The 27,245-nt window shown below is 39.6% G+C and overlaps 1 protein-coding gene across 5 annotated transcripts in view; it reads left to right on the forward strand.

Annotated features, from left to right (window-relative positions):
• The first annotated feature begins 331 nt into the window (after positions 1-331).
• Positions 332-27,245, forward strand: part of ppp1r12a (protein phosphatase 1, regulatory subunit 12A) — a 33,249-nt gene continuing 6,335 nt past the window's right edge. Inside the window, exons 1-16 of one of the 5 annotated variants that reach the window (XM_055231866.1) lie at positions 332-752; positions 17,543-17,673; positions 18,208-18,326; positions 20,154-20,313; positions 20,423-20,567; positions 20,641-20,715; positions 20,794-20,885; positions 21,312-21,469; positions 21,576-21,697; positions 23,977-24,201; positions 24,276-24,367; positions 24,590-24,706; positions 25,097-25,249; positions 25,981-26,145; positions 26,224-26,394; positions 26,998-27,088. In XM_055231866.1, coding sequence (XP_055087841.1) covers positions 516-752; positions 17,543-17,673; positions 18,208-18,326; positions 20,154-20,313; positions 20,423-20,567; positions 20,641-20,715; positions 20,794-20,885; positions 21,312-21,469; positions 21,576-21,697; positions 23,977-24,201; positions 24,276-24,367; positions 24,590-24,706; positions 25,097-25,249; positions 25,981-26,145; positions 26,224-26,394; positions 26,998-27,088 — 2,253 coding nt within the window. In that variant the 5' untranslated portion in view covers positions 332-515. Of the gene's footprint in view, positions 753-17,542; positions 17,674-18,207; positions 18,327-20,153; positions 20,314-20,422; positions 20,568-20,640; positions 20,716-20,793; positions 20,886-21,306; positions 21,470-21,575; positions 21,698-23,976; positions 24,202-24,275; positions 24,368-24,589; positions 24,707-25,096; positions 25,250-25,980; positions 26,146-26,223; positions 26,395-26,997; positions 27,089-27,245 lie in introns of all 5 variants that reach the window. The other 4 variants (XM_055231865.1, XM_033989964.2, XM_055231867.1 and 1 more) reach the window with 4 other exon arrangements.

A 27,245-nucleotide genomic window follows, 5' to 3' on the forward strand; every position in this document is an offset into this window, starting at 1 on the left:
GGAAACTAAAAGTGGGGAATATAATCTTGCACGGCTACTCATATAGTACTGTTATTTTGTATTAAATTGTAACTTTCAAATAATGTATTTTGTAATTAATGCGAGTTGTCAATAGGGTGAAATGTATAGGCCTAAAGGCCTAAATCAGTAGCTGAAGAAGCCAGGCTGAGATGTGGACTTGTTATGCCACCTCTTTGTGTAAACTACCCGTAAGTTAGCTGTTATGTAATATTTTCAAGTGCCCATGTCTTATTTGGTGCTCATGGTGTGTAAGGATTACCCTGCTCACTCTCCCCTCATAATCTGTTGATGATGACGTTATACTGCAGCTGCTGAGATGCAGTTCTCGCGAGACTTTGAAACAAGTATCCAGACGCCCTCTGCCTTTCGCTCGCAGAGATACCTCCTCCTCCTCGCCTGCCCTCCCTTCCCACGCCCCAGTGCGCTGTGGGATAGTGGCACTATAAAGTATATCCTCTCTCGGAGAAAGATAAGAACCCCGAGACAGGAGGGGGATGAAGATGGCGGACGCCAAGCAGAAGAGGAATGAGCAGTTAAAGCGATGGTTAGGCTCGGAGACGGATTTGGAGCCTCCTGTTCTGAAAAAGAAGAAGACGAAGGTGAAGTTCGATGATGGCGCCGTGTTTCTGGCCGCCTGCTCAAGCGGCGATACCGAGGAGGTGCTCCGTCTGCTGGACCGGGGCGCTGACATCAACTACGCCAATGTAGACGGCCTCACAGCTCTCCACCAGGTTTGTGGTTAACTTCATTGGATGTACAAAACACTCGTTGCAACGACAGCGCTACACAGCATAAATGTCTGCTTGTCCTGGAACACCTGTCAAATGGAAGCCATTCTCCTCCTGTTGTTTACCTACTGAGTAAAGTCGTCCATTTCAAGACGATCCCCAACACTCCCCACCTCATTATGGGAAACTTTACCTGAAGTGAGTTCAGTGGTCACCTGTGTGTCGTTATTGGTAAAAAGGGGACAAAGCAACAAACCAAAATGATTGCCTCCCTGTGCATTTCATGGCTCAGTACAAACTAGCTAGCCTGTCCCATAGCCACAGCTAGGAACAGTTTGTTGTCCTGTTCTGTTGTAAATTATTGTTAGATCAAGATTTCAAGTACATAGAAGACAGTTTTTTGATCAGCTCTGCTTTCATATATTTGACTGGAAATGCCAACAATATATTTCTTTTAGTTAGGTAATTCTCGAGACCCAAATATTTTCCACAACCATGGCTACAATCGGGCTATCGAGTTGGAAGTTGTGTTAGTAAATTCTACCGTCACCCAGTTGCTTGTAATGCTTTTCATACCTTTTCACTTACCCACAGCATGTAGGTCTATTGTATTTGAACCTATTGATAGTTCATGAGAGGGGCTGTCGACAACAAAAAGATCCTGAATCAGAGTTCTTTCGTGTTTGCTACATAAATAGTAAGCTAATGTAGCGAACAAGCTAAGCTAAGAGAAGCTAACATATTTGAGTAGTGCGTCGTTTTTTCTATTGAGATATTTGTCAGCCAATATGTTTAACCACACCATCTGTGTATCTGTTGTATTCGTTGTTTTAACAAACTGGTACAATAGATTTTCTACTTCGGTTGAAATATCGGCTTTAGTCAAATGCTAGCTAGCTGTGTCGGCCCCTTATTTGTGTCCCAGCAGCATACAAACAACAGAAATTGTTAATCACACCAAACTATGTTCTTGTATTATATTAAATATACTACCCTCAGTTAAATACCATAGTATGCGGCCAATACAAACTAAAACCAGAGTCTGTATTCTAAGCGGCATTATCAAGACTCGTGTGTGAATTATTTCTTAGATATTCACCTTAAACTAATAATTTTGGCTATTGATCTTGTTGCAGAGATAACATTTTAAAGCCTCTACCAATTGTGCTGTTTCATTTTAGATATTTCAGCGGTTTTTTTTGTGACAGCAACTACGGAGACCTGCGTATACATTTAGTCTTATAACCGGCACTTCAAGTTGATAATAAACGTTAATAAATCGCAACATTATGACATTGATTAGAAAAGAAACCATGCTAGAAAATAGCTTCAATTATGTCACCCCTTTACTCATGGCAACGTGTCTGGTCTTGTAAACTAGCTGCATATTAATCATTTCAAGCCCACTGCTGTACAGGTGCAGCTTCAAGTTTCACATTAACATTATTTATTGTCATCGCAGGGTTAAACTATTAAGATGCCCAGCTGCACATGTATAAAGTCAAATAACAAGTAAATGTACCTCTATACATGGAAATATGGACTTATTTTGAAATGTAGTAATTAACTTGAGCAACACTTCACAATTCTCCTTATCTAGCTGCATGAAGCTTCAAACTTCTTATAGATTGCAGGTTTGATCCTTGCCAGTTGATTGATCCATGGAATTATTGTCAAATCTGTGCATGACCAGTGCACAACTATTCATTCCACTGCCAGAAGTTAATCCAAACTGTGTTTCAAGAGGATGATGCTATGTTTGGGTATGAGTCAGAGTCTGGACTTTGTAGTGCTAGCTTGTCATAATCTCACATTTAGGCTAGTGCCTCTCTTTTGTGAGTCACCAACCTTCTGTCACATCAAAAATAAGTTATTGCTGATGAACTGTGTTCCATAATTTCAGAAACATTGCAAACTACTTATTATTTTCTTATTCCTACACAACTGGCCAAGCCCATTACAGAGATATTTTTTTTTTTAAACAAGCATTACTTTGTGTTTCCTGAAATCTTGACAAAAGTGTCTGGATTCTGGTGAACAGTGTGAAGGTGTACAAAGTCCCATAGTCTCAGTAGTAGACAAGTGGAGATCCTGGTGGCTAAACTTGTCTCGGAGGGTAACATTCCAGATCCTGTTGTCGTAGTCTGTGCATTCCTCACATGACAGTCGCTGGAAACCATGGCAAAGAGAGAGACAGCAGACATTCCTCAGCTGTCACCTAAGCCCCTCCCTCAGGAGCTGGCTTGTACCGTACTGTGCCCAGCCCCAGCTGACTGATGCCCACTGAGCTCCACAGAGGCCATTAAAGTGGAGGGAGCTGTCCCCTGACTGACCTGCTCCTGAACCTGTTCTTGCAGCGATCAGAGTGTGCTGACCACTGCCACCACTCTCGGGGTGTTACAAAGTCTCTGTTGACGTTTCACCCCCTCATTATTACCCTGACTCGATGAACATGGTCTCCATGACAACTAAGAGAAGGTTGTTGCTCTTGTGTTGGTGGATTCGCATCTGCCGTGTTGAGTGGGAGTTGCATAACAGAAAAGTGAAACAGTCACTGGCACTGCTTTGCAGCTGAGAATCAAATCAACATTTTGAATGTTGTAATGAACGGCTGCAGATCAAGAGTTGGATGATAGGATCTACTTGTTCTTTTTCTTCAGATTTAACCCCAGTCTAAAGTGCAATTGCATGCTCTATTGTGGTGACTCCAGGATTCTCAGCTGTGGTGCTGGGTGCAGTTGGCCATTGTGATGGAGGAAAAACAAATGTATTGTGCACAGTCTTCCATAGACACAGGTTTTCTTTTTTAATCTTTATATCTGTTATCGGTCTATCTGATGACATGTCGATATGTTGTTATTTATACCAACAATCTGTTTCACTCTATTTCAAGTAAATCTGTACAAATGGCAGTGACACACAATAATATTGAAAGCTAATGTTTTCGTGTTCTTAGAGGCAGTTGACATTTGGACTATTGTGCTTTTACATGCAAAGACTCTCTGCTGGTCTTTTGTGTCTGGCTTGTATATTGAAGCACACAGCAGAGTCCAACTCAATTATTCATAATGATGTTGAATCTGGATTATTTTGCCCTTTGTCTGAGCTGTGGCTGTACTACATGATTTACAAGAGACTTTTTTATCGTAATTAAAAAAACACAACTGCAATATATAACAGCTGAAAGACAATTGTTCTGTGAATAATGTGAGATGAGTGTTCATATTATACCTGTGTGTAATGGGCACTTGTGTCTTTGCCTTTTCCTCGCTGTTGTCTCTTCCAACCCTATAATCATCAGGAGGAAGTTGCGATGGCATTTGCGCGCCAAAGCTGTGCAATATGTCAAGTTTCTCATTACTTGTGTGACATGCTGCCTTTCAGACAAAAGCACTTCTCCTTTTACAATCCTAAGCTAATGTTATTTTGAAGACAGGTTGCCTGCACTCATTTTAAGTAATAGTACTTTGGTATTGTTTGTTTTAGTTGCAACAAAACAATGATGACATAAAAAGCCTGACACTCATATTAACCTGAGTTTGAGAGTTAAAAGAGCTTTAGTGCAGGTTGGAACTGGTTCACCCAGGGTCGCTGGAGAATTCCTCAGTCTGGAACTGGCTGCCACGTAGAGCTAAGCTAACTACACCGATGTGCACTTGACCCTGCCCTAAAGGCATTTGGCTCAATATTGTGTCAGTCATTGCACTAGCCTATAGAGGAGGGTGCAGTGCTGTTGTGATGTTTGCCTAAATGTTGTTCTGTCTTTGCCTCATAAAAGAGGGTAGGATGTCTCCAGGTGCCCACCAGATCTGGGGCAGCTCTGGCCCTGTGCAGTGTAGTGTTGAGTGTAGGTGCTGCAGATGCTTGTGGGATGACCTCAGCTTGTTATTTCCCGCCCTGTGGCCCAGTGTCTGTCTTCCACTTAAGGCAGCTTGCTTAATGCCGCCTCACTGTTTGTTGGCAGCAGTCTCAAGCCTCCTGCAGGGATTTTTTATAAGCCTTTTTTAAACTGGAACACCTCAACACCTGGAACAGCCACAAACAAGTGTTTATTGTCACTCTCCACCACCAAGTCATGCATCATATTTCTGTGTGGTTTAAATAGAAAAATAGAAAACTGTTGATTGTGATTTGTGAATTATTGTGATTATTAGATGAAAATGAGTTTAATACTAATAAAGTGATAACTAAATAGTTTGTTTATCAATTTATTTCCTGAACATAAACTTTACAAATTTTTATTAGTTGCAATTTAACACTAATATCTGAACTCAACTCCAAGCCAAATGCTTTTACTGATAGACAATTGGCCATAGACCCGAGCTGATCATTGACAATTAGGAATGACTGAATCTCAATCTTGATTCATGTTTGGTCAATAGCCCTGCCCTACTCAAAGCCCAAATTTCAGGTGCTTTGATCAGGTGCTCATCGAAGATACATGGGAAAGGAAGACATTAAAACAGAAATGATCCAAGGCAGTCTGATTTTAAAGTAAAAATTCTTCATTTTGTGAGGGACATACCAACGCGAACACAGTCACACACCAGTATATTTAGGAAAGCTCAATACAAAACTGTACCAGTTCATTTAGAAGTTTTGAATTTGAATACATATTTTAAATATAATTTAAAGTGTAATGGTGCCATTACAAAAAAAATATTAAAATTCTAAAGGCATGTATTTTTTTAGTTCTTTGGGTCCTTTGGTCTTATCTATGATCTTTAAAATGACAAAAGTTTTGAGCATTTGTTGTTTTCTACATGGGTAATGTTTTTATAATGCAAACTATTGTTTTTTTTGTATATATATATGTGTGTATATATATGTGTGTGTGTGTGTGTGTGTGTGTATATATATATATATATATATATATGTGTGTGTGGGGGGGGCTGAGTAACTAACCAAATCAATTTGATTAATTCATTTTCATCAAGATTAAAAAAAAAAAAAAAAAGCAAAATCATCAAATTGAGGATTATGAATTGATGATTACTTGAAAATTAGAGTTATTGTGCAATTACAATTAGATATCTTTACACATCTAAATTAAGGTAGTTTACAATTTCTTGCATAATATAACCTGATAAGAATAAAAATGAGTTAATTGTTTAAAAGAGCAGTCACTGCTCTGACTTGGTTTAAAAAAAATCTAAATTGTAATCGTCCAGTGTGCAAAAAGAATGGGATTTTTTTTAGCCATATTGTCCAGCCCTATGTAGAAGTAGACTGCATCATTTGACTGCATCATGTGACTACCACTTGCTACCTGGTGCTCTTTATTGCGTGCCCTGAAGAAGACCGCATAAAGGTCGAAATGTGGTGGTATGGTATGAACCTCACAACATAAAGGATTTCTACTTCAAAAATGCCTTAAATCTATCTTTTTGTTTTAATTGGTTGATACCACTTGACTCTTGTCCATCTTGAGACTGTATAGACTGTGTATCTTTAATATTCAACTGCTGCTAACTCAACTGCTGAGGTTTGTGTGCAGAATCAGACATATTTTTAGTGTTAATGATGCAGATTGTGTGTTTGGAGTAGTTATACACTCACCTGAAGGATTATTAGAAACACCATACTAATACGGTGTTTGACCCCCTTTCGCCTTCAGAACTGCCTTAATTCTACGTGGCATTGATTCAACAAGGTGCTGAAGGCATTCTTTAGAAATGTTGGCCCATTGATAGGATAGCATCTTGCAGTTGATGGAGATTTGTGGGATGCACATCCAGGGCACGAAGCTCCCGTTCCACCACATCCCAAAGATGCTCTATCGGGTTGAGATCGGGTGACTGTGGGGGCCATTGTAGTACAGTGAACTCATTGTCATGTTCAAGAAACCAATTTGAAATGATTCTAGCTTTATGACATGGTGCAATATCCTGCTGGAAGTAGCCATCAGAGGACAGGTACATGGTGGTCATGAAGGGATGGACATGGTCAGAAACAATGTTCAGGTAGCCCGTGGCATTTAAACGATGCCGAATTGGCACTAACGGACCTAAAGTGTGCCAAGAAAACATCCCCCACACCATTACACCTCCACCACCAGCCTGCACAGTGGTAACAAGGCATGATGGATCCGTGTTCTCATTCTGTTTACGCTAAATTCTGACTCTACCATTTGAATGTCTCAACAGAAATCGAGACTCATCAGACCAGGCATCAGTTTTCCAGTCTTCAACTGTCCAATTTTGGTGAGCTCGTGCAAATTGTAGCCTCTTTTTCCTATTTGTAGTGGAGATGAGTGGTACCCGGTGGGGTCTTCTGCTGTTGTAGCCCGTCCGCCTCAAGGTTTTGCGTGTTGTAGCTTCACAAATGCTTTGCTGCATTCCTCGGTTGTAACGAGTGGTTATTTCAGTCAACGTTGCTCTTCTATCAGCTTGAATCACTCGGCCCATTCTCCTCTGACCTCTAGCACCAACAAGGCATTTTCACCCACAGGACTGCCGCGTACTGGATGTTTTTCCCTTTTCACACCATTCTTTGTAAACCCTAGAAATGGTTGTGCGTGAAAATCCCAGTAACTGAGCAGATTGTGAAATACTCAGACCGGCCCGTCTGGCACCAACAACCATGCCATGCTCAAAATTGCTTAAATCACCTTTCTTTCCCATTCTGACATTCAGTTTGGAGTTCAGGAGATTGTCTTGACCAGGACCACACCCCTAAATGCATTGAAGCAACTGCCATGTGATTGGTTGATTAGATAATTGCATTAAGGAGAAATTGAACAGGTGTTCCTAATAATCCTTTAGGTGAGTGTATTACACTGGTCAACACTAAATTTATTGTCTAAGATTTTTTTTTAGCTGACTTAGGATCATTTTGATGTGCTGAATCCAAAAATCACATTGGTTTTGCTCAATCAGGTCAACTTTCTGAACTAAGCTACATCTTTGTTTTTTGACGATTTTGTTTACACGTATGAGTATTTTCATGTCATATGATGCAAAATTCTGTTATTTCTCGCTATAAAATTTAAGATAAGAAGAATAAGATTTTGCATGTGCCAACTTATAATTTTTTTATTTTTATTTTATATTACAAGTGAAAGAAATGGCTTCGACTAGAAGATCTTGCAAAAATAAGCCTGACATATTCTGCTACATCTGCGGTGAATACACCAATGTTCCTAACAGGAATCAGTCACAAGTTTCATAAAGCGTGCTTACCATGCTTATTTTGGTATTAAACTTGGTGACCAAGATAAAGCTTGGGCACCACACATGGTATGCAAGTCATGCACCGAGTATCTGCGGCAGTGGACTAAAGGCAAGAAGAGTTGTCTGAAGTTTGGAGTTCCCATGGTTTGGAGGGAGCCAACAAACCATGTCACTGACTGCTACTTCTGGGCTATTGATGTGACTGGGATCAACAGAAAGAACTGAAGCAGCCTCAAGTATCCTGATCTTGAATCAGCACGTCGTCCTGTAGCTCACTGTGATGAAATTCCAGTACCTGTCTTTGGAGAAGTTCCTGACATCAGTGATAAAGATTCCTCCAGTGTTCCAGAAGATGAAGTGTTTTTTAATGATGATGCTCCACATCCTTTTTCCCAAAAGGAGCTAAATGATCTAGTTTGCGATCTCAGCTTATCAAAGTCCTCTGCTGAGCTATTGGCATCCAGATTGAAGGAAGAGAACCTCCTCTCTGACAGTGTTCGCATAACCTTTTTACCACAATAGACATCAAGAGTTCCTCCTTTTTTCTTTGAAGAGAAGGACTTGGTGTACTGTAAATATATTGCTCAGCTTCTGCATAGGCTTGGAGTGCCACAGTATGAACCCAAAGATTGGAGACTGTTCATTGACAGCAGCAAGCGATCGCTGAAATGTGTTCTGCTTCACAATGGCAACCAGTTTGCCTCTGTACCCCTTGCTCACTCGACTACAATGAAGGAGAAGTATGAAGTGGTGAAGTATGTGTTGGAGAAAATTTGTTATGATCAGCATGAGTGGCTTATTTGTGTTGACCTGGTGAATTTTTTGTTGGGACAACAGTCTGGCTTCACCAAGTACCCATGCTTTCTTTGCATGTGGGATAGTAAAGACACTGCTCAGAATTATACAAAGAAGGACTGGCCAGTGCGGGTGGAATTGGTGCCTTGCAGAGCAAGGAACATCATCAACAATCCTCTGGTAGACAGAAACAAGATACTCTTCCCACCACTGCACATCAAGCTCGGCTTGATTAAACAGTTCACCAAAACTCTAGACAAGGATGGTGGCTGCTTCACTTACTTGTGCCATGCTTTTCCAGGATTAACCATAAAGAAGTTGAAAGCTGGCATCTTTGATGGTCTTCAAATCCGTCAGCTCATCAGAGATCCTGAGTTTGAAAACTCAATGAACGAAGTGGAACTGCAAGCATGGAAGGATTTTGTTCTGGTCGTGAAGAACTTTCTTGGCAACAACAAGGCCAGGAACTATGCAGAACTTGTCACCAATATGCTGTCTGCTTTCAGAAACCTTGGATGCAACATGAGTATCAAAATGCATTACTTATTCTCACATATGGATCGGTTTCCTGAGAATCTGGGATCACTGAGTGATGAGCAGGGGGAGAGATTCCATCAGGACATAAAAGAGATGGAGACCAGCTATCAGGGACACTGGGATGCAGTCATGATGGTTGATTACTGTTGGACTCTGAAGAGAGACATCCCTGCTGCTGAGCATTCAAGGGGTTCAAAGAAACGGAAGTTCATGTCCTGAATTTTGCGCAATGATAACGTAACGTTCCAATTTACATGTACTTACCTTTTATCAATTAACACAACGTAACATTGAATTCATATATTCTGTTAGAAAACTATTTTTTATCTCCTAAAGCATTTTTTGGATGAGAAATATTAAAGAAAATCAACTGATAATGTCACAAAATTGTAATCAATTTAGTCAGAAGATTGGATTTTTCTAAATCAAATTAGCATAAAAACCTGACCTGATTGAGGAAAAATGGATATCATTTTTGGATTCAGCGGTGCAAAATGGTCTTAATTCAGTTGAAAAAACACAGACAACTTTCAAAAGTATTTTTTTTGTAACCCAGTGTTATGATTGTTTGACTTAAAAAGAACCTGCAACTTTGACAAAACATTCAGCACATTCCGCCTTTCTAGGAACCTGAAAGGGAACGAGGTGTCCAGTGGCACAACAGATAAGACTATGTTTCAAAACTTGAGCAAAGTGATATAGAAAATATGAATAGTTCAAATTGTAAAAAATTGTCTAATTCCATTAACTCTAACCAGGTCCCTGGCAAGTGAAATAGTCTGTTTATTGATAGTTCATCCTCAGTTCTTGGTCTTCATCGGGTGTTTGTTCAGTAGATCTAAGAAAGGGTACCATAATGAAAAAAAAAGTATAGATCATAATTGAAATTACGATTATTCAATTGATTCAGAGAGAGGTCTCAGCACACTTAAAATTAACAGATGGATTATAAGGAGGAGATGTATCTAGCACAAAATGGTCTGTTATAAACGTACACATATAAAAAGCTCCCATGCAACTCCTTCACAGAAATGTGTGTGCACATAGAGCTCACTTTAAGTTACTGCACATGACATTTAGTCTCAATGATGTGATTTTTGTAATCATTGGCCATAATAACTACAGTTCATTTGTAGGGCTGTAGGGCATTTGTCGTGAAGTGGATTAATCTGTGGTCGACCAAAACTTTGACTAATCATTTTATTTGGATTGTAAGGATTTGAACGAGACAACAGCAGAAAGAATAAGTTGAGTGAATGAATTGGCAGTAGATTTGCCATTGTATGTTTGTTCTGTATGTAAAAAGGCAAATTAAACTCATGAATCACAAATTTAATTTGACTTTATTTAAATGCATTGTTTCCCAGTACTTTTTCTGCACAAACGGTGTGCAGCTGTGGTCTTGTGATTGTAGTTTGGGTCAGATACATGGCCAGATTATAGAGATATCTATTGAATAATAAGTTTCGAGAGCTTTGTCAAGTCCCTTTTTAGTACACTAATCGATTGGCAGGACATGTCTTCAATCAAACAAGAATTTCTTTAGTGGATAACGGCCCTTTTAATTGGATTAATTGGACTGCATTAAATGTTAAATAAGATGCTACCTTATCACTGTATGCATGTGCTAATATTTTGAAACACACTTTTACAAGATGACCCTGTCACACGTGTTTGAGGCAGCTTCAGTGGTGGTGTGTCGTTTACTGATGGTAGGAGGGATCAGGGTCCAGAGAGGAACAGGAAGTGACTGTTTATTTTTCTCATTTCCTCTTTGAGGCTCCATTCGTGAGCCTGCGTTTCCATTGGCTTGGCTGTTGTCCCTGCAGCAAGTCCCTGTTCTCAGGGCTTTATATGCAAACATCTGTGTACTCTACTGCAGCTAATAAAACACACCATTTCCTTTAGATCATTAAACCACAGTCAATATTACTGGTATTTAAAGAATGCTCTGTAGTTGTGTAATCCACATGCAGAAACATGTACATATTGTGCTGTAAATTATTTGGCAAAAATTTTCAAAATGCTGTAATGTCCCCAAAAATCTTTGTGTTGCTCCGACAGATAATGGAACTGAAATCTATCTGAATCAGTGATTTGCTCAATGAGAACTTACAATATCTCTTTTGCACAAAAGTGGATGTAAAGTTTCTTTTATTTTTTTTTCTATCCATAAGTGGTAAAAGTGATACCTGGTTGCCTCCCCGTACCTGGCCTTTGTTTAGGCTCACCTCTCATTCAAAACACCCCTCGCCCTTTGGGTTCTGCACATACAAAGGTTTCATATAGTATAGAGTATTTGGTTTTGGTTGTAATGCAGAAGCCCATGTCATATACATGGTCAGGATGAGTCCAACATTTTTCCCCTCTTTACTTGGGAATCCCAGGGCCATATATGGCTGTGCTCGGTAGTAGAGGCAGCAGCAGCTACAGCGTAATGTGTGTGTATGTGTATATGTATGTGTGTGTGAGGAGAAGGGGACCCAGCTGGTCGCACTCTGCCCCTCCCCTCGCCCTGTGTTACCCTGTGGCCTCCTGAACTCTGCCAAATGCACAGGAGCTGCTGCTCTTTGTCCCAGACATAAACACACTGCAGCCACTGAACATGGTGCCATAGTCTGGAGTCACCCCACATTCGTGATAATGTGTACCAGTGCTGTATATGTGAATGTGATATCAGTCTCTGATGGAATACTGTCATACAGGCAGCAATATAATAGTTACAGTAGGTTGGGACAAAAGTACAGTTTTCTCCCGATCCAATAAATATTACAGTACATTGGCCTCAGAAGAACAGAAACAAATGATATTATGATAATGATCAACAAACATTTTATTCAATTACAATTTCTGTTTTCTGTTCAAATAGATTAAAATAGAACAAAAAATAGAAATGGGCCCTTATGAAGCTGTGATACGCAAAGATTAAAAGTACGATTTACATGTTGGATTAGTGATCTATGCATATTGTCACTTGTACATATTATGAGGGTCGTATTGTACTGCTTGAAGTAAGGTTTGTTCGTGATTTGACCTATGCTTGATTGGTGCTTAGGCAAAATTTCAAGAACAGAAACTGATAACAGTGCCGTGCCTGGCGATTTCTCCAGATCTTAAGGCTGAGACCTGTTCAGGAGTACTTCCTGTTATCTTGTTTGTTTGAGGAAAACCACCAGAGAATGTGGTTGAATAGAGAACAAGCCCCCCCCCCCCCCCCCAAGTGTGTGTATACTATTCTCTTGTATACTGTTGAGGTATGGAAAAATGGGCTGAGTCATATGGGTTAAAAAATATATATATATCATGAATTAATTATTTCTTTTTTATTCTTTATAACAAATACATATGGCTTGTCATGATAAGGTTTGAAAACTTATTTAAAAAATGTACCTCAGCTTAAATAGCAAGTTAATGCTTTTTCCCCAGTTACATTTAACACAAGAAAAAATACATATATTTCTCATATGTATTTCTCAGTCTGAAATGTAGAGCAAACAATATGACTTTTTTCTGCCACAGGATTGACTGATGGACATTGTTGATGTAAAAAGGCCCAAACTGATGATTGTCATCTGTAAATTACTTAGTCACAATAATTCAATTAAAATTTGCTAAATCGCTCAGCTCTACTGACAAATCCTTTGGTGTCACCACAATACACTGCTGTCATCCATTCCTGCACCTTCATGTCTTTGTCACTCATCTTTAGTTTAAGTTTGTTACATCCCAGCTCCTCTCTCACAGTGCTCTCATACTTCAATGCAGGCAGTGAAAAGGAATTCCTTTTGTGGAAGTGGCTGCGCGCTCTGAGCCTGTGACGTAGTTTGAGGAGTGGCCAGAGCGCTGATGCCTGAAGCCCCAAGGCTAAGAGTATTACTTATCTGGGAATTTCTGCACTGGTATGCTAGCCCAGGTCCGACTTGATAGCTACAGTACAGTCCTGCTATTAAAGGGATGAAACGTATAAATTCAGGCAAAAAGTATACAAAATAAAGAGCGTTTTAGACATGCACAGGCTCATGCTAGCAAAGCAGAGTGTCTCCTAGTCTTCTACGAGCTTCTCCCCATATCCCATCTCTCTCCACTATATTTACCCATGTTTAACCTATTGTAAATCAGACAATGGACAGGAGCTAAATGGCAAATGTAGAGCAAGTTTATATCTCAGTGTCTATGCCTATGACTTGAATACACCTTTAACAGCAGCAACACTAAAGAGTGTAGCATGATGCACCACCTATGACCTGGCTCAGTTTTGTCAGCATTTCTTCTCTGGCCTCTGCACATGAACTCAAGTAGCTGCCAAAAGTCTAGGAGAAGTGACACGGCACATAGTTGGATAGTTTTGGTGCTATGTGTAACATTAAGTTGAATTTTAATTTATAATAATCTGTGTGCTTTCATTAGCCTTAAATAATTAATACCCCTAATCACTCCTATATGTAACAATAATATAAAAGTCTCTTATATTTACAGTTATATTTACTCAACAGCATTTGGTTGACCCTTCCACATTAAAGTTGTTGGTACACTGCTATATTCTGATCTTCCAATCGGATGTTCACTTGTCCCACTGTTAAGGTGACTCTTGTGTTGTCTCTGGTAGTTGTTTGTTGAATAGTATTGAAGAATAAAAAAAATGATTACTAATCTCTAAATCCCCCAAATAACATCTCAACAGCCATACAAAGGTGCAACATGTTGAGGCAGAATTCTAATAGAAAAACTTCTTTTTTTTGTTCGTTTATGGTTGACGATTGAAAGTATTGTATATGCACTCCTTTGGGGAAAATCCACTGAGAGACGCCCCTCAGTTGGACAATACACACTCAAAGTCTGTCCAAATATTAACGCTACTGCTTACATTATATTTGCCTGATTATCATTGTTTGAATAAAGTGATATTGTTAATGTTCTAGTTTAGTGTGCTGCTGGTCTTCTGTTTTGGTTTTAGGTGGGTAGAAAAATATACTTTTTACTCTACAGGCTGTTATAGCTGCATTCTAATCTTACAAAAAAATGTGTGTCTGTATGTAAATACTAAAAACACACATATAAATTTGACCTTTCATGAACATTTTTAGATTAGTCTTGAGCGTTTTCAGAACAGACCACATGATAGCATAAGTACTATCATGTTGCATTGTCTATTGTCTTTAAAAGATCATACATTGTGATATTAAAATCTGTATTTTGATATTAAGGAAGAGGCTTGATGCTCAATAGTTTCAAATGTTTGTATTGTGACAACACTACTACGTTCGACTTCTGATTACAATGTAGTATTACAACTGTGCTGATTCTGTAGATTTAGAGGAGAACAATGGTGAACAGACACAACAGTGAACACATTGTTGCACATCTATAATATGTGGTTGTGATATTGTGCCTATAGTTCTCTGCTACTCACATTTTGTATTTGTTTGATTATTTTTGTATTGACCAAGTGTCTATTACATTTTAATGTGTATAGGACAAGGGCATTATTTGCAGTACTAGACATTGTGACATGTCAACTCTAGTGTGGCTGCTAATACATACGTCATGAATGGTTCCTTTGTGTGCTCTGAGGCAAGGAGGATTCTTCTTCACGAGTCTATTGGTGACCCAGAGTCAGGTGGAGCAGTGAAACTTAAACTTGTAAGCCTCTACCACCTAGTAGGTTGTCAGAAGTATCAAAACTCTGATGCTAATCAACACTAAAACTAATACTAACTAAAATGTCAATACTAAAAAAGTCAGCTGTGCCAATCGGCCACCTGGAACCTACCTGGATGACATGGGCACAAGAATACATGGTAATATAAAAGAGTCATTTTCAAAATATCATTGTAGTAATTTCTATTCTCTAGATTAATGTTCTGTTGTTTTTATTATCATCTTGGTATCGGAATCAGAATCGAGTATAGTCTATTCCTTAGTATTGAAATCGAGTTTGAAATTTTTGTATCGTGACAAACTCGCCATTTGAATCAATATTGTGTGCCAATGTTGTTGTTTTGTTTTTTTTTCCCCCACAGTGCTTTAGTTTAGACATTTATTTTGTTTTGGATTATTCATTTTTAGTTCTTATGATTTATATTGTGACCTGAATAATCAAGATTGTCGATAATCTTTCTGTCCCTAGATCAAACATCATACATACACTCACATACAGTACTTATTGCAACTTCCACTGGGCCACGTGTTTATTCATACTTAACCTTGAGCACATACCTGAGCTGCAGTAACCCAATAACCCAATTAGTTCTCAGATCAATCCCAGCTCTTGTATCTTTAGGTAAGACACTTTCCCAACCCTCACATGGATGATGGCTGTCAGAGAGAGTGCATCTGAAAAAAATTAAATGTACATCTAAATACACAAACTAAGAAAACAAAATGTGAAATATATTTAACTTTTTATGATAAAACAAAACAAAAATTTTTTTTTAATTATATATTGTATTAACCACATGCATTGACGCTATTAAAATACTGCCACTCCTTGCACGTGCTTTCCTCCAAATGCACTGGATAAAGTCTTGTGTGGCTGTCTGCAATCTGTGTCCATTTGTCTATTGACAAAGCAAATGGAACATCCTTCCTGTGTTCATTGATTAGGTCGGAGGAGGACTTGTGTTTTTCCTCTTGCATGAACTTTCCAGAGCAGATTCCACCCCTCTTTTACACATAGTCAGCATAAATGTGTGACTCACTATGGCATCATTTGCATTTGGCTTGGGGGCTAGTTACCTCTTCTTCATATCTGTCTCTCTCATGACTCCACTTGCTGCTAGCTGGTGTAGCCCCTTTCTGCTCAAACCTTACCTCTTTTCTGGCACCTGTACAGCTAAGACATGGCTGCCATTATGGGATTACCTTTGTTGGGCTGTGGGGATGCTGATGGAGGCTGGTGGTGACACACAGAAATGGGTCAGCTCCGAGTTTGCCTTAAGGGGTACACTTCCATTTTTAGCGAAGACAATGTAGATGAGATAATAATAAATGTGCCGGCTCCTACAGGGGTTTAATGCAGACAAGAGAAGGAACAAGGTCTATTACTGCTTATTTACAGGATGCCTTCTAGTCATACTACTTACGTAATCTGTAATGAGCGTTTTTCTTAAATCAGTATATGGCTGAGGGGGCACATTTTAAACTTGTCCAGGAGCATTAACTGTTGATGGACAGAAATATAAACCTAAAATAAGAATCATGTAATTGAGACTGTGTTTGTAGAGGTCCAAACTACATCATAAAAACTGTACATGTTAAAATGGGCAAAAAGGGCATTGTTACTTTGTCTTTTTTTTTTTTTAAGGCCCAGCAAACACAGCTATTTTAGTATTGATTACGAGGGATGTACGAGAGCCAGTGAGATAAAACTGCCACAAGATTATGCACATGTGCTGAAAATGATCTTGTGAGATGTTTACATTTGCCTTGGGCTCACTTTATGGAAGCAGTCCTACAGTGACAGCAGAAATATCAAATAAAATGGCCAAAACTGTGAACCTAACTTAATTCATTTACTATATATTCTGTCAAAATCTTGTCTTCTCATTCTCATTAACATTAACATTATGATACTACTCTTGTGTTGCTTTTTACCATCATAAAATTGCGATAAACCCGTTTTGGCCACACATTGGCTGCACCTGGAGCTGCAGTGAGTGCACCAAATGCAGTGGCTCATACACAAACACAGCGCTGAAGATAAGCCCTTTGTGGAGCTCCTCAACCCTGGCCATGTACGGGAGCGCACACCGACCAAATTTGGACAGGCATTCCAAGCCAGATAGTCGTGTGCCCCAAACGTGAGGCTGCCGCGTGTCAAGCTGTTTCCCATGTCAACGCTGGTGTTGTCATGGTAACTAGAACCAAAAGGCACTGTAGAGTGATGTGGGTTGTCATGTTTGAACAATTGAACTATTGCCTTTCAAAGTTAATGTTATAGAAAATCAAGTAGTGCCCAGTATTACAGTCTGGTAGCAGGTTAACCATAACCTAAGTGTCAATGTGACCCATAGCATCTACTGCTAAATAACTGCTGTAAGAAACATCAGACTGACAGGATAGTACCTCTACCCCCTCCATCATTAGTACTATGCTATGTGGTATTTCAAGCACCTCCACTATGTGCAAGCATTTGGGGAGCTCCACAGCTGCCAACATTCCGCTGTAGTTCTGTGAGCACTGAGCTCGCAGTCACAACGTGTAACGCTTGGTGCTTTCTGTAACATGGGACTGTACTGTCCACACAGAAACCTAAACCTAATCTAGATCTAATGTCCCCTGCGTCCACAGGCTTGTATAGACGACAATGTGGACATGGTGACCTTCCTGGTGGAGCATGGAGCCAATATCAACCAGCCTGACAACGAGGGCTGGATCCCTCTCCATGCTGCGGCCTCCTGCGGGTACATGGACATCGCAGAGTAAGTATTCAAAGTTGTGTAAGGTGATCAGGGTTTGATTCTCGTCCGGACTTCCTCATGTCAAACCACTAAAACAACCACGAGACACACCTCTGTTTACACATCCTGTGTCAGAGGGTGCTCTGGCCTAGTGCTGACAGCACAGTGCACTTGAGGAACACCTCTGGATGTTTGCACAATACAATAAAAAAAAAATTACCTTTTTCATAACCTAAAAAAATAACCTAAATATTATTTCAAAAGCTCCACATTTACATATATTCACCTGAAATGTATTTATTAATGTAGTAATCAATTATGCATTTTATAAAATGTAATCAATGATACACTGATACAATGGTCAATGTATTTTATCCAATGTTTTATATTTTAAACAAGAAATACTATTGTGACAATTACCACTTTTTCTTGTCTTAATTTTCAAATGTAAGTATACGTTATTTCCCTCAATACTGTAAAAAATGCTTTTTACTTTGATCTGAAAAAGTGTTTAGTATTTACTCTCCCTCACATTTTTGTTATTATATTTTTTAGATATTTAATCAGCCAAGGTGCCAATGTAGGAGTTGTGAACAGTGAAGGAGAGACGCCTCTTGATATCGCTGAAGAAGAAGCAATGGAGGAGCTCCTTCAGAACGAGATCAACCGACAAGGTGAAGCTGAGCACCTGAGTGACCAGTGTTCTGCAAAATATTTGTCTATAAACTGACAAATGGTGTCCCTAAAAGCACTGTCAAGCCACAGAGTAGACCAAAGTGTGAGAAGTGTGTTAATGGAGGCAGCCCTTGCCTTAGACTGGGCTTCTGGTTTCATTTCCCTTATGTAACAGACAGTGATCCAGCTGTGTGTGACCTCTCATGTGCCTGATCTAAACCTGTAAAGCTCAGTCGGTCTATTTTTGGCCTGGGCATTCTTGAAATGATTAAAGCCCCTCCTCTTAGTTAGGGGCGGCTCATAGATGTGCTTACTGGCTCAGGTCCAAAGAGCTGCTGCTCAGTTTTGGGTCCATACGTTAGTGGACGTCTCCCAGTGCATTGTACAGTGTCACTTCAGTGCACAGACTAAGCCCTGTGCTCTAAAGAAGGCCACCAAAGTCAGCCCTTCACTATTAGTCCTGCAGCTATTCCACAAAAACACTAATGAAAAATGTTCAGATTGCTTATATCAGGGTCTCTAGATTGACTTAACATAAATGTTGCCAAGTTTTCACCTTATCTAAACAATACCTCCATAAGAGCAAAAGACTTTTGCATTCAGTTCTATTGTATGTGAGGCTTAGCCTTCAGCTAACTTGCCCAGACTAAATAGAATGAATTCAAGAGTATATGTGATTATACTGGGGCCAGGACAGATGCAGACAATCCTGTGCTCTGTGCTAGAGGTAGAAGGCAGCATTATGCAACAAGGCGTTGTGTAACAGTGCTCTATGTGTTATTTTCCCTCTCACAGACACAGTCATGAGGTTAAACTTGTTAAGCAGTGGCCATGGTTTCCCATCATCAGCCAGCAACAGCGACAACACTGGGATGCTCTCCTTGACCCATTTTGGGTCAAGTGACCATCCGGCCAACCACACTGCTCTGACTGTTTGCTAATGAAAGCTAGCTGTTGTGCTCGCACACATGGTTAAAACCCTAACAAACACTGACAACAGCACTGACCCTGCCAGCAGGGCCAAAATGTCATGTATTGATTATTCTGTTCTGTAACTACTTCTATAGTACTCATTAGAACTGTTTATCCGATTAAACAGTTGATGGTGTCTTAGGTGATCATGTTCATTTTTTTTCTATAAATTCTCCTTTCAGTCATTATAAATCCTAATAAAATTATTAGTGTAATCACCACAATTCAGATAAGTTACCCTGTTTAATTTGCCTTTCCATGAAGATGCTGATTACTAGTACTTCTAAAAATTAAGATCTTGCGCAAGAACTACTACAAAGAAGTTTTGCCATTGAATGAATCGATGTGTAATGTCTTTAGTCGATCCAGATTATCTTTCGTCTATTAAAGCCCCACTCAATTACTGTGCCAGTTTAATATGGATATCAACACATTGTCTTTTTGTCATTGTTAGTTTGGTAAAAAAAATAGAGCAATAAGCAGTGCCTGTTTTATCTGTAGTGTGGTGCTGTTCTCCTGCAAAATGATGAACAGCCAGCTCTGAGTCCATCCACTGATCTCCAGTTCAGTAGTTCTACTTAAAGTCTGAGGCTCTCTGCTTTTTATAGAGACTGTTTATGGCGCTGCCAAGGAGATCATGAGATGCAACGCTCTCAGGCCTTTCTTGATCAGGGCATATTCCTGGTTCAACTTATTTTACATGTCTTGGAAATCTAGTGTTGATGTTAATATTAATAATTTTCTTTTTTCTCATCTAATTTATTTCAGAAAAAAGTAATACCATAACACCCTAATGTTGTACTCAAGTGATTGATTTAATCTTTTGCATGTGAATTTCTTGTGTGTCTGAGTAGGAGTGGACATTGAAGCTGCTCGAAAAGAAGAGGAGCGGGTCATGCTGCGAGACGCCCGACAGTGGCTCAACAGTGGCCAGATCCAAGATGTCCGACATGCAAAGTCCGGAGGAACGGCTCTTCATGTCGCAGCTGCTAAAGGATATGTAGAGGTTTTAAAGTAAGCATAGTTTTGTTCTATGTGCTCATTTAACCATGTTCATGTTTTAAAATTATTTTCCATCAGTACCATTTCAAAACATTTCTTCTCCCACATTGCTTTTGTGCAGACTTTTAATTCAAGCAGGTTATGATGTAAATATAAAGGACTATGACGGCTGGTCTCCTCTACATGCAGCAGCTCACTGGGGTAAAGAGGAGGCCTGTCGGATACTGGTGGAAAACTTGTGTGACATGGACCTCATTAACAAAATGGTGAGCTCCTAGTCATGTGTGTATCACTTCTCTTCACCTTGTCTAAATTAACATCTCTGTGATCTTTTCCCAGGGTCAAACAGCTTTTGATGTAGCAGATGAGGATGTCCTGGGATACTTAGAAGAACTACAAAAGAAACAAAACCTAGTGAGGCCGCACTGCTGGTTCAGAAGCTGTTGTTAATGTTGTTATGTTTTAACTGTGATGCATTTTTATTTATTACAGTTGATGAATGAGAAGAAAGATGCTAAAAAGTCTCCTTTGATTGAAACGAGTACCACTGGAGACAACAACCAATCACTACAACCACTGAAGAGGTAAAGACAAGACTGACTCATATCAAACTATAGTTTTACCACTCACACACAATGTTTTACTAGTGGCAGTAAGACGGTAAAAGGCACATCACTAGTAGTTCTCTAAAACATGGAGTATGTTAGATATCACCATATATGTCTCTTCATATTTTTTTTTTTTAGTTAGTGTCTCCTTGACAACCATAAAAAACATATTACATTTTTAAGCAATACTATAAAAAAGTTCCTCTATCAATTTATGCCTATAGATTTGCTGCTGGCAAACAAGCACATAATTGATACATTGGACATGATGAATGCACTGATTTGGAATATAGCCTTTATAATTTTCAGCAAACTTGTCCGTGTAAAGAGTTGTATTGAATTAGTCTCTCTGTGTTCTAAACTATTGTCTTCTTTTTATACACCCTTGTGCACACACACCAGCAAAGAAACCCTGCTGCTTGAGCCCGAGAAGACTCCCCCACGAATCGACACCTTAGAACCAGAGAAGGTGGATGAAGAGGACGAGGGGAAGAAGGATGAGTCCAGCTGCTCCAGTGAAGAAGAGGACGAGGAAGATTCTGAGTCCGAAGCAGAAGCAGGTGCAGTGTGCATACTGGAGTCAACGCAAACATTTATTTAGTTATTATTTGAGATATTTTGAGTTATTTAAATGCTATTCACACAATTTACTTTTGTCATCACCAGAAAAGGGCAAACCTTCAGCCGTGGTTAGCAACACCACAGCCACTACCCAATCCACAGTTACAGTTTCATCTCCTACAAGTCCAACCAACCAGGTGACCACGCCCACTTCACCCGTTAAAAAGGTATGTACATCCACATAAGTCATACTTGGTAACAACTTGAAAATATTGTGTGATGTCATCTTTGTGCTAGCCCATCATTTAAACGCTCATCAGCATTCATTGTCTTGCTTAAAAACTACAGTAATTTGGCTTTTTTATTGAGAAATATCAGTCTTTATTATAAGTATTTTTGAGCTCAGCTGACACTATGGGCTTTTGGCTGCACTTACTGACATGGTTAAAAATACTAGATGTATCTTGCATATGAGGAATGCATCAGTGTGTGGTGACAACGCAATCATCATGTTCTCCCTTCTTGAGTCTGCTGCCCTCTGCTGCCTGAGTGACGTCAAATAAAAATTTTCCCTCTTGCCCTTCTCTTACTGGTTTAAAAACTGGCTTTAAAAGGGGCTACAGTACAATCTCAACTGAACCTGAGTTACCAGTGCCTTAAACTGAATATTATATATCATTTATACTATTGATACCTGCACTAATGTTAATTAATTATGGCTGCAGGTGCTTGGATTTAGATAATACGTTTTCAGATCAGATATTTTTAAGCTAAGCAAATATGGTAAAACTTATTTTTGTATTATACAAATTTGGAATACCTCTTGAGGTTGTGGGGGTGCTCATTTCAATTGTGATCAATTGCTACAAAATACCTGGTGTAGTTTAAGCATCAGTAGTTTCTGTCGATATTTTGTAGTACTGAAGACAAAGATCCAATCAGTTCAAAGAAGTTAGATTAAAACCCACAAAATGCATTTGCTCTTTTGCTACAAGCATTGTTTCCAACTTTGCTATAAATGTCTTTCTTTTGCTACTGCTTCTTTGTTTATTGTGGCCTTTTCTGTTTCCTCTGTCCCTCACTCTCACTGCATTCTCTCTCATCCCGGGCTCTTGCCTTGATTGGCTGTAGTTTGAATGTAACACTCCCCCCCTGCCTGTGGCGGAGCCCGGCTGTCCTGCATTGTGGCGCCAAGGCTTGCGCAAAACTGGCATTTCTCTTGGTCCAAAAAAACCTATGGTGAGGCTTTGGTGTGCACTAGCGTTGTTTTGTCCTTGTCCATGCAATGAGCACTGAGTCCTAACACTCATTTACCACTGCGGTCTGATCCAGGCGATGATGGTGAACCTCCTGTCTGCAAAATTACTCATCTACCCTAGTGTTGTTTTCACTTTATCATAGGGGTGGGCGATATGCCAAAAATATGACTTTCTTTATCTTGAGTAAAGACTTCCTGGCCAAAAAAAAGTCACCACCTGGATTTAACTAAGCAAATAGGTATGAGCCTCCTCCAGTTGGTCAGGTCTAGGTTCAGCAACAGTATGTGCTCAAAGAATGTGGTCAGAGAATGACCAGGTTATTCCATCAATGGATTTTTTTCTTCCCTGATGGCATGGTCAATGAGTCCAGACCTTAACCCCATTGAGAATCTTTGGGATCTGCTGGAGAAGGCGGTCAGACTCTATCATCATCAATGCAACATCTTGGTGAAAAATTAATGCAACACTGGATGGAAATAAATCTTGTGACACTGCAGAAGCTTATTGAAACAAGGCCACAGCGAATGTGTGCCGTAATCAAAGCTAAAGGCGGTCCAAAAAGGCGGTGTGTAACCTTTTTTTTGGTGGCGACTTTTATTTTGGCCAGGCAGTGTATTTTATCACGACTCATGTATGCTTATAATATCTTTCTACTGCCTTGATAAATGTTCTTTACTTTTTCATGAGTTCACTTCACTGATTCTTAATTCCACCTGTCGCTCGCTCAGAGACTTAGGAATGTTGATTTTTTTTTTTTGGGATGGGTGGGGAAACTGTCTGTGTTTAATCATAGAGCAGCATTAAACAAGAGAAATACTGAATCTTAATCCCAAAACAACATGTAATTTTTTAGCTATTGTCAGATAATCACCATATCGCCCAGCCCTACTTTACAAGGTACATGCACTGTACTAAATGTGTTGTCTTTTCATGATCATTTAACAATTATCATTTGACAAAAGTATTATTATTGACTGGTCCGTGCACCCTAATTTTACCACCAAATCCAACAGTTCCTTTTAAAAACCTTTTGGAGAACTGCATCTTCTCCTAACCACGTGTTGTCATATTACAGGTGTGTCTGACTGTTAAGGCATGTATTTCATGGCTAAACTAAAAGTTGCAGCTCCTGGAAATTAAACCTTGCTTGATTTCGATATGTATGATTTGTGTTACTCACCACAGTCACTTACTCTCCTTGTTGGCTCTGTAGAAGCGTGTTCTAATTGTTGGCACACTTTTGACAGGTTGTTCAGCCTGCTGGAAAAGTCTCTCCTAAAGTGGAGGAGGAGAGGAAAGACGAATCTCCTGCATCATGGCGCCTGGGTTTGAGGAAGACCGGCAGCTACGGGGCCTTGGCGGAGATCACAGCTACGAAAGAAGCCCAAAGAGAGAAGGACACTACAGGGGTGATGCGCTCTGCCTCAAGTCCTCGTCTGTCCTCTTCTCTTGACAATAAAGATAAAGAGAAGGTCTGCTCCTCTAATAGCACTAAAAGAGATTTGTGCTTTGTAGAATAGAGAGTGATTGTGTATCTCTTATTAAGGAGAAAGATAAAGGAGCACGACTTGCATATGTGGCTCCCACTATTCCCAGGAGACTGGCCAGTACTTCAGATATAGATGAGAAGGAAAACAGGTAAGGCACACGTGCAATGGCACGAACAGCTCCTACTCACTGCCGTGTTGCAAGGAAAAGTTCACATGGCTCTGCATGGCACATGACAAGCTACATCTTTAGATGTTTTAGATTGGGGAGTGGCTCTAGGAATATTGGATAATGGAAATGTATACCTAAATGTCACATTTAGTATTATTGTGATGAACACCTGGGATACTATTGTAGCTTGTGGTTCCATAGGGACTCTAGTACAAACCTAATACGCAGTGGCTCCTACACTCGGAGACGCTGGGATGATGACCTGAAGAACAATGAAGGAAGCACCTCCACCAACCGAACCTCCAGCTACCAGCGCAGGTTAGCTCTAGGGGACAACTTCCTCATTTTATCATTATGAAAAATGGCTCTAATACTGCATAGTAGATTCTGAGATCAAAAGCTTTCTTTTGTTATCATGTGTTGCACCATGACTGTACAAACCAGTCTCCTTGTAATGCATTAACCAGTCATTTTAATAATAGAACATGTCTGATTTGAACCTAGTTGAACAAAAAGCTTTTCACTACTGAAAATGTTTCTGCCCATTGATTGTGTAGTCACAATTGCACTAATATTGATGTTTTAAAGCTGCAGTCCTTGTAGATAGTAGTGTGCACATTTGTGTGTTTTTTTGTGTTATTTGTGTGTGTATGTATGTGTGCACCACGCTAACAAACCTGTCTTGCCACCCACCTGCAAACACCACAGCACGTCTCATACGCTAGCGCTAGGGCGCAGCGGCAGCACGCGGGACGTGCCGGCCAAGTCTTCGTCCACCTCCAGCTTGGACCCTAACACCTGTAGCACTAAACCCTGGCAGCCTCCCTCCTCTTACTACCAGTCTTACAGCATTTACCGCAGGTACAGGCCTCACACGGCTTTTCTACTCTGCCCCCACTGCTGTTCATTTTGTTGCATTTCATGTTAGACCGTTTATGTTTAATTGAACCAAATTTTAAACTAATACACCAACAGCATCATGTTTTTCTCAGCGACCAACTACGGTATGTGGTACGTGATATTGAGGGTTAAAATAGACTGTATTTTAATTGCTGTGGTGATGCATTGATTTCTATTGTAAGTTAATTAAATCTATATATTTTAACAGCTGAAACTAGGGCTGGGTGATATGGATTTTTTTTCCTGCATTCACAATTACAATTTTAATTGAAGTTAGAATAAGAACTGGTAGTCTTTGAAAAAAGGGAAGCATTTTCATCATTTTTATTATTGTATCTTATTATTGAAGAAATGGCAAACTACCCTCAATTACAAAATAAATCCAATTTGAATAATTTACTTTTGAATTAGACTTTTAAATGCGCTCTAACCCTGCTTTTCAAGTAAAAAAGTCAGGGGTACATTTTTTTCATACTAATGTTCATTTTTATGATTTGACAATTTTTCAAAATCTCTATTAAAAACACAAATTAATCAAATCACTTTATTTCTCCAGCCCTAGTTAAAACAAATATTGTGTCTTCTCTTCTTAAATGAAATACAGTGATACAACTATCTCCAGCATATGTGTGGACATTGTTGAAAGTGTGTTACCAATAAAATGTAATGATGTAAGTCTATTGTTCTTACAGTGGCTCTTTTGGAAGGAGACAGGAGGACTTGAGCTCCACGACCACTTCGTCGTCCACTACAACCACCACCACCTCATCTGTTACCTCACCCACAGGCCACCGAGGCCTGCTCTCTAGTCTGGGCTCGTCCTCAACCCGCACTGGCTCCACCAGTCTCACCAGCAGGTACAATTTATTTTAACTGTCTGACTTCTTTCTTTTTATCATGTGTGAAATTTGACCTTTTTGTGTGTTTTTTTGAAGGTACTGGTCAGAGGACAGTGCAGAGAGGGAAAAGGAGAAGGAGTCTGCTGCGGTTATTCCAACTATAAACACTGGCTCTACTACAACAGTCACGTCGACCACTACCACAAGCAACATACCTACCACTACCACCAATACCACTGGCACCGGGACTGGGCCAGAGCGACGAAGGTGAAGGACAATCAAGCTAATAAGTTTTATATCATTATTTCAGTAAATGTCCACTAGACAGTTATCTATGGGCACATATGGAGACCTACCAGTGAGTCTAATGAAGAGAAAAATGTTTGTCACAGAAAGCATTTGTGTGTTTGAGTGGGGTCGAGTACACATCTTCCTGTGATAGTGCTGAAATAAGCCACCTGTTATAGATGAACTGTCTGAGTCTGGACTGCTCCACTGAGTTTTCCTTATAAGGGAGATGCTGAAAGCTGAAGCTGAAAGCGTATGAAAAACTTGTGACTCCTTTCAAAAAGCGATAGCATCTATGGGTTTGAGAATATGGTATTATAATCTATGTGTCATACAAGTTAACGTGCATTTAGTCAACCCAATCATTTCCTTCATTGTACCTGACTTTTCCCTTTTTTTCAAAATTGTGAACACGCACAGATTTTTCAGATGAAAAAGCAGGGTAGATGTAGACTACATTCAGAAATTTAATTTTGTCACAAGGTGCTGCTGTCAGAATGTACTCTATGGGAGACAAACCTTTTTCATTTTACTTCAGTTTGTCCACTGCACGGTTTCAAAACAATTATTCATGTCTTATAGGTCTTATCTAACACCAGTGCGAGATGAAGAATCAGAATCCCAGAGAAAAGCTCGCTCCAGGCAAGCCCGACAGTCCAGAAGGTCTACACAGGTAAGACACTACAGTTTTTATTACTCTCCATAAATTTTGACTGTGCTGTAAAATTTTTTACATTTCTAGCATCGATCACATTTGTATGATAATGACTGCAATATCAAATGATGTATTCAGCATATTCAAACACATTTGATTATATTAAATGTCATAT

This window comes from Periophthalmus magnuspinnatus, chromosome 23 (genome assembly GCF_009829125.3).
Source record: "Periophthalmus magnuspinnatus isolate fPerMag1 chromosome 23, fPerMag1.2.pri, whole genome shotgun sequence".
Lineage (NCBI taxonomy): Eukaryota > Metazoa > Chordata > Actinopteri > Gobiiformes > Gobiidae > Periophthalmus > Periophthalmus magnuspinnatus.